At 37.4% G+C, this 22,138-nt stretch overlaps 2 protein-coding genes across 2 annotated transcripts; one reads left to right on the top strand and one right to left on the bottom strand.

Annotated features, from left to right (window-relative positions):
* Nucleotides 1-2,506: 2,506 nt before the first annotated feature.
* On the top strand, nt 2,507-7,034 carry LOC144975604 (solute carrier family 22 member 15-like). The gene is made up of 2 exons (XM_078919765.1): nt 2,507-2,596; nt 5,266-7,034. Exons 1-2 carry the CDS (start codon nt 2,584-2,586, stop codon nt 6,783-6,785), a joined length of 1,533 nt encoding a protein of 510 aa, XP_078775891.1. The 5' UTR covers nt 2,507-2,583; the 3' UTR covers nt 6,786-7,034.
* A 12,456-nt stretch (nt 7,035-19,490) lies between these two features.
* LOC144975581 (uncharacterized) lies at nt 19,491-20,990 on the bottom strand. The gene has a single exon (XM_078919745.1). The coding sequence runs from the start codon at nt 20,988-20,990 to the stop codon at nt 19,491-19,493; it is 1,500 nt and encodes a 499-aa protein (XP_078775871.1).
* Nucleotides 20,991-22,138: the final 1,148 nt, after the last annotated feature.

Here is a 22,138-nt window from a genome sequence, read left to right as displayed (position 1 = left end):
AGCGGCAAGTTACTCATTTTATACCTAACCTGAGTACGGTGAGAGAATGTGAGTAGAGAGTCTTGTCCAAGGACTCAGCTATGCGCCGAGCGAGGCTCGAACCCAGGACCTTCCGATCAGAAAGCGAGTGTCCTACCACAAGACCACATAGCCACAGAGTAGACGATATCTTACAAAAGAAAACGAAATTATTGGTAGAGACATATAAAATTTCTCTGCAGACAATTGAGAATCGAGGAGCTGTTTTAATGGTCATTATGGAATGATTGAAAATCAAAATACAGACATTTGGGTTATTCGTAGCTAAAGGTTCCATATAACTGTTTGCCGCGCTTCAGAAACGTCGTTACTTTGTTTTGTATCTTTTATGCGAGTTGTTTTTCCCTCTTTTATTTTACAATACATTTTATGACTTATTTATGCACCTTTGATTTTGGTTTTTTTTAAAATAAATAAATCGAAAATGGCAACTTTAAGGGCCACCAAATTATCCAGCAAATTGACTTCCCTTGTGGATAAATGTCACAGTGAATAATCAGTCGGATGGTAAAAAGGTTTAAACTGAAATATTGCCAAGATTAGTTAGAAGGTCAATTTTTTTTCCAAAACGGTTCTTGTCATAAATGATTAAATCAACCCTTTTTGTACATCTTTGGGAAATATCAAAGCTTAATATCACAACGAAATATTTTTACAGCTAGTCAAGTTGAAAATGAAATTTTTAAAAAGTTGCTGGATACCTTTCCGATACAACATCTGACCATAACTCCATGAAAAATTACACGATTTACTTCAAATAAAGATTAAAATGCTCTGGTGATTTCGGAAAATGCAAAAACTGCAAATACAAAATTTCATCTCCCGATTGATTATCTCATGCACTGACACACACAATGTTACATTTTCCATTTGTTTCCTTTCATTATTTTTTTTATTTGAAGGACTGATACATCAGCATAAGGATTACACCTACATTTTTCCTTCGTCCGGACGATGTCGATAACTCCGTCATGACAGCACTTTTAAAGATAATTATTATTGGTTATCTCCCTTTACAAAAAGTGTGACATAATATCGACTTTCATGTTTTGTTTTTGGCGTGCTTTTCTTCTTTCTCTGGTCTGATACTGGTTTTTAAAATTATTTGATTTATAATCACTATCAGTAGAAGTACTATTTTGTCACCAAGCTTTGGTCAAAATAGTTTATGGTGCCTGTTTCAACTTTTTTGAAGGACATAAAAACTACAAAACATATAGATCAAGATAGAACATTGGATTCTACGTATGTGCGTCCTGTTTTGTTTCGTTTTTATCATCTTTTCCCTGATTTACAACTTCATCAGAGTGCCAGATCTGTACCCTTGTATTGATATGAGATCGTCACTGAAACTGTAAACGCCCTATTAATTTTTTTATTTTTTAAGTGAGCTCTTATATAGAGCAATGTTCACTAAACGTTCTCATAGCGCTTTACAAGGGGTCCCTGGTCAACAGCAACATTTATAATGTAGGACGGAACATAACGCCTGTAAGGCGATATTACAAAATTTCGGACAAAGACAACGCTGTTAACGGCCCGGGACTCATTTTACACCTGAGTATGGTGAGAGAATTTGAGTAAAGAGCCTTTTCCAATGACTCAACTATGTGACGAGCGCGAGGCTCGAACCCAGGACTTTCCGATCCGAACGCGAGTGTCATACCACCAGACCACATAGCCGCACATAGTCCTATACGATAATGGAATGATCTGTATACTCTGAATTACAGCAATATAGCTAGTGGTCAAGTGGTATGACACTCGCTTTCGGATCGGAAGGTCCTGAGATCGAGCCTCGCTCGGGGCATATTTGAGTCCTTGGAAAAGGCTCTTTACTCACATTTCTCACCGTACTCGAGTGTAAAAAGAGTACTTGGCCGTTAACAGCTTTGTCTCTGTCTGGAAAAAAATTGTAGTATCGCCTAACAGGCGTCAGTCATGTCTCATACTACGTGGTACGTGTTGTTGTTGGTCAGGGACCCTTTGTAAAGCGCTTTGAGCACATTTAGTGGCTATTGCACTATATAAAAGCTCTTTTTTTAGATTCCATAAGGCAGCGCACAAAGTGAAATTAAATAGGGCAGGATAACTTAAATAAAGATCATGTATTATTGTTCAATGATTGTCATATCAAATACAGATATCTTTACAGATTACATGATGTCACAAGATGCAACAACTACATCTATTTTTATAAAGAACCATGGAATTCATTACCCAACATCATAGTACGTGTCCTATCAAACTGGTATCATATCAAATACAGATTTCTTTACAGATTACATGATGTCACAAGACACAACAACTACATCTATTTTTATAAAGAACCATGAAATTCATTACCCAACATCATAGCACTGTACGTGTCCTATCAAACTGATGTCTCCAATGATTCTTTAGCCTTTATTACCGACGGGTTGATATTATTCATACATTTTAACGACCTGTTAGCTAAATGGTATGGAGATGATAAATGCATTGTTGACGAATTTTAATTAATATTTCATAGTATTTTGTTTCGCCTACGGAAACTTTGTTGGCATGATGGAGAAAGGTAAGTAAACATCTTAAAATATTATATATTAACAATTTGTTTGCTAGTTATTTTTTCGATTTTGAATGAACGATTATTATTATTATTATTATTATTATTATTATTATCATTATTATTATTATTATTATTATTATTATTATTATTATTATTATTATTATTATTATTATTATTATCATTATTATTATTATTATTATTATTATTATTATTATTATTATTATTATTATAATTATTATTATTATTATCATCATTATTATTATTATTATTATCATTAACCACTTTACTGCCTTACTCTGGAAAATCACGTATTTAAATAATTTGGCCAGAAAGATCGTCCTTCAAATATCAATCAATTTAAATGACCCTCATCTTTGCAAACATTTCTCAAACCTGGGACTTCACTAAGTCCCAATTTTGAGAGTGTTTGTCAAGATGAGAGTCACTTAATTCAAATGACATTTGAAGGACGAGTTTTCCGGCCAAATATTCTAAAACTTTTTTTTTTCCAGAGTAAGGCAGTTAATTGGTTAATTACTGCTCATATTTAATTCGTCCTGATGGGCTTAAGAAATGTGTTCCTTGTTTGTGATGTCGGTGTATCGTCATGTAACAATAACAAGCTGCGTTGGGCGTGGTTAATGATCTCATGAGTGACAATACTCTGTCATCTCGATAACGCCATCGGGTAAGCAACTTTACACTTATTATCTCTCGACTATAGAGTAAACGAGTACCTGGTTATAAACGTGACGGACGAGTGCTTATACAAGTAATGCGCCTACCAGGCCACTATAATATATGGAAATGTTAAGCTCCAAATAATTAATGAAACATTGTCATGCGCATTGAGGTATATAGAGTATGCGCTTGGCTAAGAAGCTCATATCATTAACATCCGGAAGTATAACGGACCAACACAAACAATATACGTGTAACCTTAAAGGTTAATAATCTGGTTAGTACAATTACTTACGAGAATGGCAAAAAAAATTAACAATGACCCGAGTGACGTCAAGTTCATTCTATTTATAATTTATCTGGACAGCTTCCCTGGTTTTCCGCTGATCTGTTACAGTTAAGATTATTGAATTTTTGTGATCAGTATCACTAGAGCCACAAAATTTGTTGTTCATCCCGGTTTTATTGCCGCTCAACGCACGGTACCAAATGCGTGCTGACCTGGAGTCCACAAAGTTCTCCATAGTTCAGATGGTAGAGCACACGCTTCTTTCGCAAAGTAACTGAGATTTCAGTCCACGTGAATCGTGCGCATTACTATAAATAGTATAAATAGTGAAGTCGAGGTTTTTTCTGACATCCCGTGTTCACCTAGCAGTTGTTGGGTAGCTAAGTCTATTTGATCAGGCCGAAAGTACTTTCCGAAAGACTAGCGTCATGTCCAAAAGGTAGAAAGCAATTGATATTGTCATTTTCACGCAATTCAAACCGGGGTAAATTCCGGCTCCATCGGCTATATGGCCTGAAGGTCTTCAATTTTGATTATTACTATTTCAATGATTTTGTCAAAATGTAACATTTATTGAAGCATCAGGTAAAATGCCAGTTCCCCAAGAACCTTCCTGAGTCTCCATGTGCACCTGCCTTTTTCCTAGGGCAGGTCTAAACGTACTGAGCATCGGTTCAGCTGTGTGTCTCTGTTCTCACAGAAGACAAATTCAAACACGAAAATAAAAGCCAGTAGACTGTCTAAATAAAAATATAATCGATTAATGTTTTGGAATAATTTCATTTAGCCATCATTCTACGTGCGTTTTTTTTTAAAATCATCATGATAAAACTGTCCCAAAAGTTGCTGTTTCTTTTTTTTTTTCTCTGATAATGTTTTTTAATATTCATGAAACTATTGTAAGAATTGATTCTCAGATACAAGTGACTACAAATATTTTGAACATGTACATAAAAGCAATGCTCTTTAATTCGATATAACGCACACTTACCTGCCGTCCTACTAATTTCAGTCCTAAGCCGCCCGGAGCAGAATGAGGAGCTTTCGGAAGGCCTCCCTTTCGGACGTCTTCTGGAAAGCTTCGTACAGCTCTGAGGTTCGCCTCAGGATGGCTTGAGAATGCTTTAGATGACCTCCGGACGGCTTCACTAAGCAGCCGGACGGCATTTAGTTCGACTCCTGACTTGCCCTCATTAAGAACTAGTTATCATCATTTTTAGAAAATAGCAGCTAAAAACTGGTTTCATAATTTTGCGTCACAAAGGTCATAAAACATTTTGAAAAGTGTTCAGATCTAAAAGTGGCTGGAATCATTTTCTTTTAAAAACAAAAATTGAATTTGGGAGTATCTTAACTTCAGAAAATTTTTCAAGGGCGTAACTCTTGGTGGCGTTATTATTATTTTTTTATAACAAGTAGCTTTTAGAGTAAAAAGGACCAGACGTTCCGTCCTCTACGGAGAAAAGTCTTCCAAAATCTCGTCGTCCATTGACCCGCCCGCTAATAATACCAGCTACAAGCGGTTGGTTGCATTTTACAACCTTTACTTGCAAAGAGGCTACCCCCTCCATCATCCTGGTATTGAAATTACTTTTAAAATTTTAATGAAATAGACAATCAATCATTTAATTCCCTACATTAATTTTCTTTATAAATTGACTATTTGAATATAAATAAAATTATTATCAATGACTTTTCTCCACAGATCCCAATAATTTGGATTCTCTTATAGAGGAACTTGGATGTGGAAAGTTTCAAATTATCCTGAACGCTTTAACATTCATTATTTCCACTCCAGATTTCTGGTCTTTGTATTTTATGTCTTTTGGAATATACAATCCAGGATGGAAGTGTTTGGACAACGTAACTACTTCTGCAAATGGCACGGGCTTTGTCTTCGGAAACAGAACATCTGACTATGGCTCAGAGTCGTGTGATCGGTTCAAAAACTGTTCAGAGATTGAATTCAATCCAGCAGCATCTACTATTGTGACAGAATTTGGACTCGTGTGTGAGCATTCTTGGATTCCATCTGTGTGTATTTCCATTTTCATGGCGGGAAATGCTATAGGTTTTATGTTCGTGGGAGTTTTAGGTGATAAGTTTGGTCGAAAGATCACAATGCAGGCTGGCTTATTCTTAAAAGTTATACTCAACCTTGTTTCAGTGTATTCAATTTCGTGGCAAATGTTTGCAGTAACAGAATTTTTTCTAGGCTTGAGTGTTTCATTTGGAGCATTGGTTTTGGTCTTAGTCAACGAGTTCGTACCCCGCATGTGGAGGTTAAGGGTAGCTAGTTTACCTACCTGGGGGGTCGCAATTGTATTATTCTCTGTTCTTGCGATGCTTTTTCATGATTGGAAAACATTACGTTTGATTAGTTGTGTTACATCCGCGGTTTCTTTTATGGTAATGTTTTGGATTCCGAAAACTCCAAGATATCTCTCTGCTTCAGGAAAAGAGAAACAGTTTTCGGACGTAATTCAGAAGATTGCAACATACAATAAAACGAATATCCCGGAGGACAAATTCATCGATTTGGTGGTGAATATTAAATCAAAGAATGTTAATAAAACCAGACCATATCCTGTCATTTCACTGCTTAGGAAAGGGCACAGGATAAAGACAATAATCATCTTCTTTTCTTTCTTAATCCTTGATTCGGTATATATAGCAATAGCTTTAGGCATCTCGGCTATTCCTGGAAATTTATATGAGAATTTGTTGATTACATCTTTAGCGGAATTGCCAGGAAACATCATCACGGCAGCGTCAGGAAACCTTGCTGGAAGAAGAGTGTCCGTTGTCGTGTTTGCCACCCTTTCCTCTCTGTGTCTTGTTGGTACTGTAGCCTTTGATTTGTTGGCCTTTGGGGAACTGAAGAATATAGGTACTCTGATAACGATAGTGGTGGCAAAAATGTTTACTTGTGCCGAGTGGTTCGTGCTTACCACGGCTGCTTTAGAGATGTACCCAACCGTGGTCCGGGGCACTGTCAGCTCTTTTTGCAGAATGGCCTCCATGATTGGAGGCATTTTGGCACCATTTCTAATTCCTACTGATCCTAGTGCTTTTTATATATGTTACCTGGCCATGGCCGGCTTTGTTTTCCTCGGTGGTCTCATGTTTCTCATTTTGCCAGAAACACGGGGTAAACCATTACGGGATACATGGGAGGATGGAAAATCGGGAAAGGGGCAAAAAGTGAAAGTTTACGTCATTTGAGAAGGCTTTGGATCATTGGATTTAATTTAAATTAAATGATTGGACAAGCTACCGAGAGTAAAATAGAATATCTTTGAGTTTTACTCTGCGTCTACCCTCAAGGTCTTGAAGTTTAACGAGTCAGTTTTTAATCAGATTTCTTACGTTTCTTGGACATATTTTACTGATATCTCATGGATCTAAAGACAAATCATTTTAAGCATATTTTTGTGATTAGACTATGTCACATTTCCAACAACTCAATAAAGATCGTTTATAACAAATATAATTTTGTATTGCCTCTATCCTTTACGTCTAAATGTGCGGCTATGTGGTCTAGTGGCATGACACTCGCTTTCGGATCGGAAGCTCCTGGGTTCGAGCCTCGCGCTCGGGCATAGTTAAAGTCCTTGGAAAAAGCTCTTTACTCACATTCTCTCACCGTACTCAGGTGTAAAATGAGTACATGGCCATTAACAGCGTTGTCTTTGTCCGAAAAATTGTAATATCGCCTAACAGGCGTCATGTCCCGTCCTACATGTTAAATGTTGCTGTTGACCAGGGACCCCTTGTAAAGCGCTTTGAGCACATTTAGTGGATATTGCCCTATATAAAGCTCAATTTATTTTTTTTTTAATAATTATTTCGTAAACAAAAAGTTTTGAACTGTACTCATAATCATAACATCATATGCTTGATTAGGAGTGATAGGGTCTCTAGCTGTCCGCCACCTTCGCAACATTGCCTAGCTTCCACCTGACAATTATATTTGTGTGGTTTTATACCTTTGGAAGCCTTCTCTATGAATGGACATAAAACATTTTTCCTAAAAACCAGGCCTGTGCCCCGGGGCCCCAAGTGTAATATATCAAGAAACTCGTGCAGAGTTAAAGCAAAATGTCTTCAGAAAAGAAACCGTCTTGAACAAGTCGTGTTTAGCTGCATATCTTATGCTCTAAAGGGGCTGGACCATACCTAAGTCATGACTCCTAGGTGCATTTCTACTTTTTTTTTTGTAAGACCTTGAACCCACCACGATCATTATGCTTATGTATTTTGCTACATATCTGTATATAATGTCGTTTACTATCTGATTTACAATCCATAATGCTAAGGGCAGCCTTCGCTTATCTGGAATTGAACGGCTACTACTACTACTACTACTACTACTACTACTACTACTACTACTACTACTACTACTACTACTACTACTACTACAACTACTACTACTACTACTACTACTACTACTACTACTACTACTACTACAACTACTACTACTACTACTACTACTACTACTACTACTACTACTACTACTACTACTACAACTACTACTACTACTACTACTACTACTACTACTACTACTACTACTACTACCACTGATACTACTACTACTACTACTACTACTACTACTACTACTACTACTACTACTACTACTACTACTACTACCACCGATACTACTACTACTACTACTACTACTACTACTACTACTACTACTACTACTACTACTACTACTACTACTACTACTACTACACTGTACTACTACTACTGCTATACTACTACTACTACTACTACTACTACTACTACTACATATACTACTACTACTACTACTACTACCACTGATACTACTACTACTGCTATTACTACTACTACTACTACTACTACTACTACTACTACTACTACTACTACTACTACTCCGACTCCCTCAATAAAGTGACGAGGTCCAAATATGTCAGTTTGCCTTGTGAACATGTACTCGATAACACGATTCGAGAACTGGTTGTTACGCATTATTTTCTTGGCTATTATTTCTGCCTTTTCTCTGATGCAGCCTTCCCATATCTGGTCGGGATCCAATTTCTTAATTAATTAATTAGTCATCAAGCATAGCAACTTGAGTGTGATAAGTCATGACCTCTCGCGGTCTTTCTACATCTTCTGCCTTCTGTCTACCAGAGATTGAAAAAGTCTATCAGCTGCGTCCTAGGATGATACTTATCGTACAGCCTTCTAACTCCTCTCTCCTCAAAGTGGTGTAGACTTTCGGAATGCCCACGTGGAAATGTTGAGAGTTGCGCGCTCTTCATCGGTCAAATCACAAATTGATATAACAGATCCAACTACCTTAGCATCTCTGGATAGATAGATGGGTTATAAAAAAAAGGCTTGACGGAATCGAGAATAGATATTGTCAGTCCTTTTGCTGTGATCCATGGATGCCAGTTTTCCGGTTCATGCCGGAATTCCGGTTTCGCGATAACTCGAAGTCAAATACCTCCGGTTTCAGTGTTGTGAGTAAAATAACCTTATAGCATCGATAAAAATAAGAAAACGTGATTCAGCCACCTTTTCAGTGTATGGAGGTAGATTCGTGAAACCGGAACTCCCTTTGGTCAAGGCCTCGGCCTGTCCATCCCCGAGTAAAGTGTAGGCCCTTACAGAGAGAACGTAATCCTCGTTTTTCGTATGCGTCTCTGGTCCTCGCTTCCGGTGAAGTGTCTCATGCCGCTTTCAAGACAGTCACCTGGAGGCGTCCTTAAATCACGAAGCGTGCTTTAATTCGAAGTAGACATAACACAAAAATTTCCATAATAAATGAAAGTTAATGATTAATTTACCTTCATTAGTCATGATAGCGGAACACCACCCGATTCTGCAGCGTTATTTACCATTATAGTAGAAAAATGTAGGGGCTGCCTGTGAATGTGAAAATACTAACGAAAGAGTGAAAATGGAGAGGCTTCGTATATGAACGATACAGACAAGGGACGTTTCGGGTACAAACCCTTCGTCAGCACAACAATACACAAATTAACGTAAAAAAAACAAAGAAAACAAAAATACTAGTAGTAGTAGTAGTAGTAGTAGTAGTAGTAGTAGTAGTAGTAGTAGTAGTAGTAGTAGTAGTAGTAGCACTACTACTACTACTACTACTACTACTACTACTACTACTACTACTACTACTACTACTACCACTACTACTACTACTACTACTACTACCACTACTACTACTACTACTACTACTACTTCTTCTTCTTGGCAACATTGTGTCAGAAATTGATCCTTTTTTTTCGGCAACATGAATAAAAATTGGCTACCTATTTATCGTAACATAAAAAATTGCTGCTATTTTTATTGATCAACATAAGACATATAGCTAACAAATATCGGTAAGATTACTCGGCTCGGCAAGGACCACGTTTTTAAGTAAGTACCTAAAAATGTTTGTAACGGGTGTAGTATGATAAAAAATAGATTTTTCAAAGCACAAAGTTAAGACCCAATTTTGTATGAATATATTTTCCACTAAGATTTAATATTTTGCATTAATATAGCCTGTGTAAACGTTAAAGAGGTATCTAATTAACATTATGTGCGCCTATGAGGCATAGTGATATGACACTCGCCTTTGGATTAGAAGCTCTTGGGTTCGAGTCTCGAGCGGTGCATAGTTAAGTCCCTGGAGCAAGCTCTTTACTCACAGTCTCTTACCGTACTCGTGTAAAATGAATTCCTGGCCGTTAACAGCGTTATCTCTATCAGGAAAATTGTAATAATATAGCCTAACAGGTGTTATGTCTCTTCCTACCTGTTAAGTATTGTTGTTGGCTTGAGACCCCTTGTAAAGCGCGTTGAGTGCTTTCAGTGGATATTGCCCTATATAAAAGTTCAATTTTTTAAAAATAAATCTTTTCAGTAATAAGAGCACCAAGTTCCCAAATAAACCACAATCTTACCTCTTGGTCTGTGCGCCATGATATACGTCAAAAATGCCAATATGGAGTCGGCGGAGGGCACGGTGATGGTAGGCCTACTAGTGATGTTAAAAGGCACTACAGCAGAAGTTGTAAAAACGAAGGTGCATTAACCAAACTTTCGCACCGTATAGACTATAGACCACAAAATTAAAAAAACTTTTCAACTGAGGATATCTTTCCTTGGTTAAGGAGATTTCACTAATTATGAAAAAGAATTAAAGAATGAAAAATAATTTCAAGTTCTAAATATAATGTTATTGGGGTGAGAGAAAAAAATGTTTAGAATTAAACACACGGTTCGATAAAACTTAAAGATCGCTGAGAAACGATTTAACTAACAGCGCGATTTCACCGGAAGCGAGGACGAGAGACGCATGCGCAAAATCAGGATTACGTTCTCTCTGTAAGGGCATGTAGCAAAAGTGTCGAGATTTTAGTTTCAGGTTTCAGCACTTCTTCCTGCTGGCACCCATGTTGTGAACCGACGGCTCCTTCAACTGAGTAATGCGTAAAACTGTCACTAAGGAGCTTAAAAATTGGGACACGGACAGTCCTGTGAGATGAACAGAAGAGTTGGTGAATAAAATGCCTCGATGATAAAAGACAATGATGTTGATGGAATTTGAAAACAACGAAGATTCGTGTTTCAATCATGTACAAACACAGCTCAATAGCAAAGAATGTTTCGTAACCGAACGCAGCTGGTATCAGTTGAGATTCATCTTCAAGGGACTTGGTTGAGTGAAGGAAAGTCATATTTGATGGGACAACAGCAGACTCATGAAAACTCATAACACACTTAGCTGGCCCGCGGTTTTTTTTTTTTTTTTTTTTTTGTTTTTTTTTTTTTTTTTGTTTTTTTTTTTTTTGCACAGCTTGCGGCCTCAAAATTTGGAAAAATTTTCTGATTTGCTTTTCAACCGCAAAATCTGCACGTTTTGCAAACTTTTGACAAATTCTTCGATTCTTTTTTTTTAAATTGGGATATGACCTTTTATTTAAATTAAATAAAGGTCATTTCCGAATTTCTTACTTTTTTATTATAACAATTTCATTGACAGCAATATTTTGTTGTAGATCTAATATTGTTTTCCCAATTTTGTGCCTATTTCCAAATCAGCATAATTTGACATTTTTTGCCCCATAATTTTGCATAATTTTGAGTTTGAAATTGCGTAATTCCGCGGGATATTTTATGAAACGGGTTGCATGTAGTTACTTGTTAGAGGTATGATACAACATATTCAGAAACCTGCAAAATATTTGCAAAATTATTGCCAAATTTTCTTATTTTCTTCTGCAAAATTCATCATTTTCTTTGGAAATTTTGGAAATATTTTTTGCAAAAAACCGCGGAGTCAGACCTAGGTTCATGTGGCAGCGGCAAAACAACTTGCAGTTAAAATGTGTGGCTTGGGGAATGTTCACATATATTAGGTCATCAGCTGGGGGGAGGGGAGGGGGGGATCTGCTAAATGTTGATGTGTTGACATGGGGGGAGAAGGGTGTCAAATCAAATAATATGATGTCATCAAAAAGTACCTATTTAACCTTCATGAAAATAGCATTACAAACAATCTTTGTGCGGTACTCAGTTCACGTCGCAAACTGTTTAAAAAGTTGAAAAATAAATTATATGATGGAAGAATTAAAAATCATGAACAGGACTTGAGGGAAAAGTAAGACAAAGGGGAATGGTACAAATAGGGAACAGATGTAGATTCCAAGTGAAAACTATCAGTGTACTTAGTTTGAGAATACCTAAAAGTCTCACACAGACACCAGCACAAGATCCCACTTAGAGGAATAAACGCAAATGTTTACAAATCATATGTTAAAAGAACAGTACATAACAGGCAGATGATTTACAAGGGAAAAAATATCATTTCCAAAAACTTTAACTATACATTTGACTGTTTCCCTCCCAGCTAAGGTATCCGGCCAGGGTCAGGACAAACCAAGCAATCCATTCTAAGACAAAGACAGAGACCATGTTGGAAAACAGATATAGGGGAATAGAAAACACAGTAAGTGCCTCCCTGCCCAGTATGGGAGGTCAGGAACCCCACCCAGACGTATCCTCTTGGTGTTTCAGTTGCACATAAGGCCAAATAAATATGTTGTAACTGTACAATTTGTTTAACGCTCTCCTTACCAACTATAGGAAAATCGCCACATTCGTTACGATACAACCAACATTTTTCTTTTTCAAATGTATCTTCTGCATTAAAAAATTTAAAGAAAATGAATAATGTGTTGTAGGGCATGTTTTGCTAAAGAAATTATTTATCGCAATAACTTACTGCTGTAGTGTTTGGGTGATAAAAATCCAATATTGTGTTAGTGTTGGGTGTGACGTTTTGGGGAAAATCCTGATAATGGCTGGTAAGGAGAGAGTTAAGAGATCATCAACTTAACAAAGTAAGAGGTAAATCTCTGCGACAATCGGTGCCAGCAATGCAACGCATACACTTTTCTCGAGGTATCTAACACCGCCTTACAATATTCTTTAATATAATTGTACGTTGTGGAAGACCTTACATAACACCATTTATCGCGTAATTTGATTCTATAGTCTGATGTCACGTCGCCCATGAGGGAGAAGGCATTAGGGAGACCCTCTTGCCAAGATTTTTTTAAATCTAAAATTGTTATCAGACTCAATAACATTACAACAAGCATGCACCTCTTTATTTTTGCCCTGCCTATACCATGGCAACTAAACAATTTATATTCAGAAAAAAGTATTATTATTATTATTATTATTATTATTATTATTATTATTATTATTATTATTATTATTATTATTATTATTATTATTATTATTATTATTATTATTATCATTATTATTATTATTATTATTATTATTATTATTATTATTATCATTATTATTATTATTATTATTATTATTATTATTATTATTATTATTATTATTATCATTATTATCATTATTATTATTATTGTTGTTGTTGTTATCATTATCATCATCATCATCATCTTCATCATCATATCCTTCAAGGTGATCAAAATAACTTTCAACTTTACTATAGCTTATAGAATTGCTCGTTGTTTTCTTTTCTTCTTTATTCTATAGTCTTTATAAAATCTCTCACTGAATAGACCTGTTAATCCATGGTCTAGAATCTATAGGGTGGCGATTAAGCAGAGAGAACAAAACCTTATTTTGTTTTCAAGTGATTCCTTATTTTAAAAGCAGCGTGCTGTAGATTTTAGAGATTCTATTTCACGTTTTTTTTTCTAGTGCAAGTCTCTAATACAAGTTAAAACCATTATTATCAATATGCCTATAATATTCCTATATTGGCACTTATCTCTTTATGTCATTGGTATTGGCTTCTGTTTCTTTACACAATAGATTCAGATTCCCCGTGTGCTTGTCATACACTTTTACAACGGGGAGTCAAGAAAAATATGTTAAAACACTGCTTCTTTGGTTTTGAATACAAAGAAATATGCAATATCTTTTATTCTTGTTTATATCCTTTCATTTGATGAACTTTCTTAGAAAATATCTTATTCTTTTCTTTATATCTAACAATTATCAATGGGATAAGAGTGCTGCTTTGTAATATTAGTAAAATTTGATAGATTGGTCTTTTGACCCTGTAATAAATATTGCAGTTGATATTTAAAATATATAATATAATCTAGCATTTGTAGAAAATGTAATGATTTGTTGTTGTTTTTTTTAAATGTATTTTTGATATATAAAAAATCATTTTATTTATAGTAAAAACAAATTTTGAAAGAAATATAGAAACAGAATCTAACTTGAGGCATGGAGACTGTAGACAGGAAGCAGACTGAAAGAGGGAAATGAGTGGAAGAGCGACGGGCCGATTTTAACATGAATTGAGGATGTTAGGCTCAGCGTTTATGTACCGGATATTCAAGGTATATAATATCTCAAGAGATCTAGGTATATTTATATTTTTAGCAATATAAATCAAGTCAATTGAAGTTATCTTAAATAATCACTTGATTTCAACTTGCATGGTCAAGTTAGTATACAATTTCAATTTAAGAAAAGTCACATACCTTTCATTGATTCTGAATGCATTTATTTTCCTTCATTTCCTTGAAAATAATCTGATGCAGTCATAGAGCAGAGAAAATCTATTTATTCATTTGTTTTTAACTCTCTCCTTACCGACCATTTTCAGTATTTTCCCAAAATGACAGGCTTACCCAGCAGAAAAATTGATCTTTTAAACTCAAACAAGCTCTCTACAAAGCAACTTTATTTTCTTATTAATTAAACAAAGATCATTCTTCAAAGTTTGTGATGTACTAAATAAATCTGAATAAGAAAAATGTATATTGTGTCGTAACAAATGTGACGATTTTGCTCTAGGTGGTAAGGAGAGGGTTTAAACAAAACTTTTTTTCTCTCTACAATTTTTTTTTAAAGATGAAGAGCCTTTTTTGACCAACGCTTTTGCTGGGGGGGCTTTCATAATAGATTTTTTTTAAATAGGACCCTACCGTTTCACTAATAATTAACAATTTTCCTCATTTTCTCATTCTTTCTCTCTCCTCACAGGATGAGAATACAAGCATACCTGTAGTAGAGATACATCAAATCTCTATATTTGTGTTATTTTCAGCATGAACAATATAAATGAAATGACAATAAAAGTGATATGTATAAACATGTAATCTGTCTTTAATTTCGTTGGCTCAGATACAGATGGGTGGGTGAGAATGTGACTATTCCTCATAATAACATCAGAGGTATCTTCATTTAATATGCAACGTGTGGTGTCCATTGATACAGTTTAAAGTGAAATAAAACTAAGAGTAATTTTTGTTTTCCTCAAAAACTAGGTGTTTTTAATTTCATTCATTTTAGTGCACATTGTAGGTTTGTTCATTGCTGTTCTTCTTTTGTTTTGTTTTTGTTTTGATTTTCTTTTTTTTTTTTTTTCAATTTAAGGCTTTGCTGAGTTCTAACTCAATGCAAATCAACTTTGTTTCAACTCCTGAATTACAATGAACTTGTGTGCCCGTTTCTGTTAACCTAAAGGTTATTGGATATGTAAGTTTAATACATACATATAAGTCTACTGCGATGGTAGACCAGCATCTTATTTAAAGATCTCGCATTCATCTTTTGTATTAATATAAGCTTTCCATTCTGGTTTTCGCACAAAAAACTGTGTCCGTGTTACAAAAGTACTTTGATGTTGAAAAGATCAGCATCTTAACAGTCTAATCTCTATCATCTTACTTAATAGATGAAAATGGTTTGCTCTAATGTAGGTGTGAAATTTGAATCCTTCTCTACGGAAGTAATTTTTTAATGAGATTTTATATAGCGCAATATCCACTAAATGTGCTCAAAGCGCTTTGCATAGGGTTCCTGACCAACAGCAACATTTAACATGTAGAATGGGGCATGACGTCTGTTAGGCGATATTAATTTGTTCCCGATAGATACAACGCTGTTAACGGCTAAGTACTCATTTTACACCTGAGTACGGTGAAAGAATGTGAGTAAAGGGTCTTTTCCAAGGACTCAACTATGCGCCGATCGAGGCTCGAACCCAGGGCCTTCCGATCCGAAAGCGAGTGTCATACCACAAGACCACATAGCCGCACAACCAATAATAGCGTGTCAACCCAGTTGACACTTAGTGGTTGTCGTTGGCTGGTAAATTGCCATATCGATATTTTTCACTTGTGACAGCCATAAGCAATGTGCTTCACCCCCTCCCCCTCCCCCCCCCCCCTCCACCCACCATGAGTGGGGCCACCGAGACTGCAACGAGGCAGATAGACAACTTCACTCATGGATGGACTGTAACGATTTCCACCTAGTGTAACAATCCTACGGCCTAGGGTACCTTTAGGGGCACCCGCCATTAATAGTATACTCCTGACCTCACCTTGTGACAAAGGGAGCGAACGGGGAACCGTTGCAGATTAAGCGGATAGTCCCTGGCAACTGCCCACATAGCCAGCACAGGTCGTTACTTGTCACAGCGGTGGTGACAATCCCGAGGGTGCAGTCTCTCTACTCTGCAGATGGAAATCAGGAAGGCTAACTGGGAGGAATTTGCTTCCTATATCGAGCTGGTCTGCTCTGCTATTCCTCCCAAGCCCGAGAACATAACGGAATTTAACAGGCTGTTGGTTAAGGGCGCTCACCGCTCCATTCCACGAAAATTCTACACCACCTGCTGGACGGAGGAGTCGGAAAATCTGTAAGAGGAGTGCCGGCATACCTAGTCCCAGGACATAGCCTATAGACTACTCCCGTCTCTGGCAGAAGGAAGGAAACAACGGTGGCAGGAGACCGTGGAAAGTCTCGACTTTACACACTCTAGCCGCCAAGCCTGGCGACTGATAAAGAAATTAGATCTTGACCGGAATTTTGCGAAGGCAGCACCGGAGTGTGAGGCTGACACAATTGCCAAGAATATAAAGCCAACGGTTCCCGAATCGGTCTTTCGAGCGCGGTGCCCACAAGACAAACCGTTCGATTTTGGACTCATTACCTGCGGACGAAGAGTCTGACTGGATATCCACGTTCAGTCTCCAAGAAGTGGGTGCAGTCATTAGAGATGTGAAGAACGGAAAAGCAGCAGAGATAGATGGCATATATCCCGATATGGTGACGCATCTGGGCCCCAGGACACGGGCCTGGTTGGCAAAAGCAATGTCTGACGTCTTTGCAAAAGGAAAGTTTCCACTAGTGTGGAAGCACGTTCAGATAGCTGCCATCCTGAAGCTAAGGAAACCGGCAAAGGAGGCCGACATACCTAAACTGCCTGTACAACTTTGGGAGCGTGTGCTATTGAACCGATGGGGGCCGGATCTATATAATGCTATACCATTTTTTCTCTAGAGGAAGGTCGACAAATGGACCTCTTTTACATATTATTATGCCCTTCGTAAATGCTAATATACGTGAGTACACCTCTTTAAAATTCAAACCACGCATGCCCCCCCCCTTTTTTTTTTTTTTACACACAATAATATCTACACATTCTAAAAAAATAAACCCACTAGAACTTTGATATTGCGGAATATCCACCTAGTGTGCTCAAGACACTTTAAAAAAAGGCTCATAACAACATGAGAGACGAGACATGCTGTCTGTTGGGCGAGATAACATTTTCCTCCAACACAGTTTCCGGTCAGGTACTCATTTTACACATGAGTACTGTGAGAGAATGTGTTTTCGATCCATGTCGCCATAAACAGCCAGCAACGCCCCTGCTTACAGGGAAAAGGAGGTTTCGATAAACGGATGTGGCACGCACCCCGAATCGAAGACCTTCATTTGAAACCAGGCCAATCTATAAAATAATTTTTTTAAAATCCATAAAATAAATAGATAAATTTATTAATAAATAACACAGGAGAAAACTGGTTTGGAAAAAAAAATATGGAGGCTTCCTTGCCCGACCACACCAATGTAGAAGGGTTTTTGGAGTTATTCATAATCTATTCGAATTATGTACGTCAGTATTACCGTAACGGAATTATTGAGTGATATTATTAGAAGTGTTTGTGAAGGATGACTTTGGTGATTGTCATTACAATCTTGATACCTTGATACCTTGATACATCTTCTTCGGGTTGAAGGCTATGCCTGTAATACCCGTTCTGCACTATCTCTGATATATCTACGCGCACCTGCATGGTTGGGGCGGAGCTGGTAACGCTTGTAATGCCAGTGTTTGTCTAACTTGTCTTTGAACTCATTCACTGTCCTCGCTTTAATTACATCTTCTGGAAGGCTGTTCCAGTTATCTGTCACTCTGAGTCCAAAGGAGCATTTTCTTACATTTAATCTGGCCTGTCTTTTTTTTAATTTGTCGCTATGTCCTCTCGTTCTATTAAATGTGCTCTCTGGTACTATTTGCTCTCTATCTACTCTATCTTTCTCGTTTATTATCTTATATACTTGTATCATGTCTCCTCTTTGTCTTCTGTAGTACAATGATGGTAGTTTGAGATGCCTCAGTCTATCTTCATATGGTAGATGCTTCAAATCTGAACAAAGCTTCGTTGCTCTCCTTTGTACCCTTTCAATTTTATCCATGTCACCGACATGCTGTGATATCCTCGGTGCATTACCATATTCAAGTGATGGTCGTACCAGAGCAGTGTAGAGCCGCCTAATAATATCATTATTTCTGCTGGTGAATGTCCTTTTAATAATTCCGAGAGTTCTGTTTGCTCTATTTATTGCACAGTTGACATGATGGTGGAAGGATAGTCTGTTGTCTACATGCACTCCTAAATCCTTTTCTACTTCTGTTTCCCCTAGCTGCTGGTACACTCCGTTATCGTCTCTCATTCTGTATGTGTGCTTTGGATTTTTGTAACCAAGATGCATTACGCTGCATTTGCTTGCATTAAACTTTAACAGCCACTTGTCTGACCAGTCTGATAATTTGTCGATATCATCTTGTATAGTATGTCGGTCACTTTCTGTTCTTACAGGTCCAAACAACTTTGTATCGTCAGCAAATATTCTGATCACGTTTTTTACAACATCAGGTAGATCATTGATGAATACCACGAATAATACTGGACCCAGAACACTCCCCTGTGGAATGCCGCTGGTGACATCCGACCACTGTGATGTGTGCCCGTTCAGTGAGACTCTCTGTTTTCTGTCGTGCAGGAAGTTAGATATCCATTCGTTTATCTTTCCTCTGATGCCATAGCTATGTAGTTTTTGAATGAGCCTTTCATGGGGTACAGTGTCAAATGCCTTTTTAAAGTCGAGGTATACCGCATCCATCGGTTCTCCCCTATCCAATGCGTCTGTCCATTCATCAATGCAGGTAATTAGTTGTGTTATGCATGATCTCCGAGGCACGAAGCCATGTTGCTCATCACAGAACAGATTGTTTGTAACCATATGCTCCATCACATGTTCCTTAATTATTGCCTCCATCACTTTGCACGGAACTGCTGTCAGACTCACAGGTCAATAATTGCCAGGAGTGTTTCTATCACCTTTTTTAAATATTGGAGTAACCTGTCCAAGTTTCCATTGTTGTGGCAAGTTCCCGTTGTGTAACGACGTTGTGAATATGATTTGAAGCGGTGTGGCAATTTCATTCGCAATTTCCCTTAGTACTCGAGGGTGGAGTCCATCAGGTCCTGCCGATTTGCCTGGGTTAAGCTTCATAATATTTTTCAGTATGTCTTCTTTCTTTATAACTATACTGACAAGTGCCTCGCTGTAATGTCTTGTCTCCAATGCTGGCACATGGTTAGTGTCCTCATGTGTAAATACACCACAGAAGAATTTGTTCAATATTTCTGCTTTTATAATGTCCTCGTTTTGCAGGTCTCCATTACTGTCCCGCAGATCACCTACCCCGCTTCTTATTGTTGTTCTCGATTGGGTGTATTTCCAAAAGGCTTTTGGGTTTTCTTGGATCTCATTTGAAATACTCTCCTCAAAATCGCTCTTAAGCTTCCTTGTGTAACTTCTCAGTGTATTTCTGGCGTCACAATACAACCTGTAATCAAGGCTATTTCTGGTCTGAAGGTATCTTTGCCATGATCTGTCTTTAGTCTTGATAAGTCTAAACTCTTCTTTGTTCATATATAGATTTCTTTTTCTCTTTCTTTTAGTGTCGTTAGCCTTGTGCACAGGTATGTATTGCTTCATCGCGGATTCTAATATATTCTGGAAAGTGTCCCAATCCTCTTGCTCACTGCATTCATTAAGTGTATGGGCCCAGTCTATGCCACCAAGATATTGTCTCATTCCTCTGTAGTCCCCTTTGTCATATTTGTACTTCACGGTTTTACTTTCAATTGCCTGTGTTTGACATGTATAATCGAATATGATGGTACAATGATCACTGCTGCCCACTGGGGCCAGATACTGGGTGTTATTCACAACATTCTCCTCGGATGTTAACACTAAATCTAGTACTGATGGTTGTTGGTCCCCCCTATATCGTGTTGGTCTTTCGATATGTTGTGTTAAGAAACAGTCCATGAGGCATTCTGTAAATAAATCACTGTCTGAACCTTCAACTGTAGCTGCACATTCCTCCCAGTTTATATGGGGATAATTAAAGTCCCCAACAATTACTAGGCGCTCTGGGATCATATCTACTATGGCACGTAACATATTTTCCAGGTTTCTATTATTTTCATAGGTGCTTGACGGACTACGATATATGCATCCAAACAGAAGTTTATGATTGTTTCCAAGAGAAACGTTAGCCCAAACACATTCAGAAAAGTATTGTGTACTTGTACATTTGAATTCCGCCACGCTAAGTTTAGTGGAAAAATATATACAGATTCCTCTCCCATCCATTTCTAAATTATGAATTGGGGTGTGATAACCCTCAATACATATCTCTGCCTCTGTGAGGGTGGTTTTACTGTACTTCGGTTTTACTTCTGTCAAGGCAACAATGTCAGGTTCATGATCTTCAATAAGCTGCAGCAAATCGGGCATCTTTGTGGTTATTACGTCTACATTAGTTAATAAAATCCTTAACCCACCTCGAACAAAACTTTGGTTAATTCTAACAATATTTACAGGTGAATAACAATTTAAATTAGGTTTATGTACAATTTGTCTGTTCTCCAGTGGTTTCTGAGCTAGAGATGATCCTGAGGCTTCCCTTGGACAACTCTGTTGTTGCGGATGACCCAGTTTTCCTCTTTGCCTTCTGCTCTTGATTCTTGGTTTTTCTCTTTCCGCTCTACTAGTAGTTTCTTCCATTCCTCTCGTTCTAAAGGGGTTCTGTCCTTGTTTACATAGATTGTATTGAGAGTTTCAATCTCCCTGAGTTTCCTCCCGATCCTTAAGATTCTAGTGGCATCTTCTTCACTTGTTGTTTGTATCCTGAGGGGTCTTGCCGATGTCGATTCCTTCTTTCCTAGGCGAGTGGGATTGGTAAAGGGAACTTTAATGCCCACTTGGTCCAGTATATCACTCACTGTCCTGAGGTCATCGCTTTTCACCTGCTTTGGGTCCTCGGCAGAGCTTTCGGCCAAATTGTAGAAAATAATGTTTAGCCTTCTTTCTTGCCTATCCTGCACCTCTTTGACTGTTAGCTCTACATATTCAGATGGATGTTTGACTACTCTCTCCTCCAAGGATTGCACCTTCTTACCTAGGTCTTCATTTGATTCATCCACCTCCTTAAGTTTCTCTGAAACTCGTGCTTCGAGTGCGCCAAAATTTTCTTCTAGGGCGTCTTGTCTGGCCGATAGGCGCTGTAGCCCTGACATAAATCCACTGGCAAACCTATTACATTTCTTGCAGTACCAGTGTAGGCCCTGTGTTTTGTCGGCTTCTGCATCCTGTATTGCTTAGCAATCAACTTGATAGGCGTCTTTATGGGCTGATTACATAATTGTATTAACTGAGAATAGAATTAAACGAATTGGGTAAATTCCTTGGGGTCGCTCTAGAAGTTCCATAAATAATTGAGACCAAAATTGCGAACCATTGCTTGAATGACGTTCGCGCCAGTTCCGCTCTAAATTCTTGGACCCAATTTTTAGTTTGCCAGATTCGCAACAAATTCAGCAAAAAATAAATAAATAAGAAATAAAAAAGTAACAAAATAAAAATCTATTAAAAAGAAGAGTTTA

This window comes from Berghia stephanieae, chromosome 6 (assembly GCF_034508935.2).
Source record: "Berghia stephanieae isolate SIO BIC M18660-M18661 chromosome 6, UCSD_Bste_1.3, whole genome shotgun sequence".
Taxonomy (NCBI): Eukaryota; Metazoa; Mollusca; class Gastropoda; order Nudibranchia; family Aeolidiidae; genus Berghia; species Berghia stephanieae.
Note: the sequence above shows the minus strand (reverse complement) of the source record. Positions and strands in the feature narration are given on the sequence as shown.

Excerpts from the sequence above, each read along its gene's own strand:
- LOC144975581 (XM_078919745.1), bottom strand. The coding sequence starts at position 20,990 with ATGCCCGATTTGCTGCAGCTTATTGAAGATCATGAACCTGACATTGTT.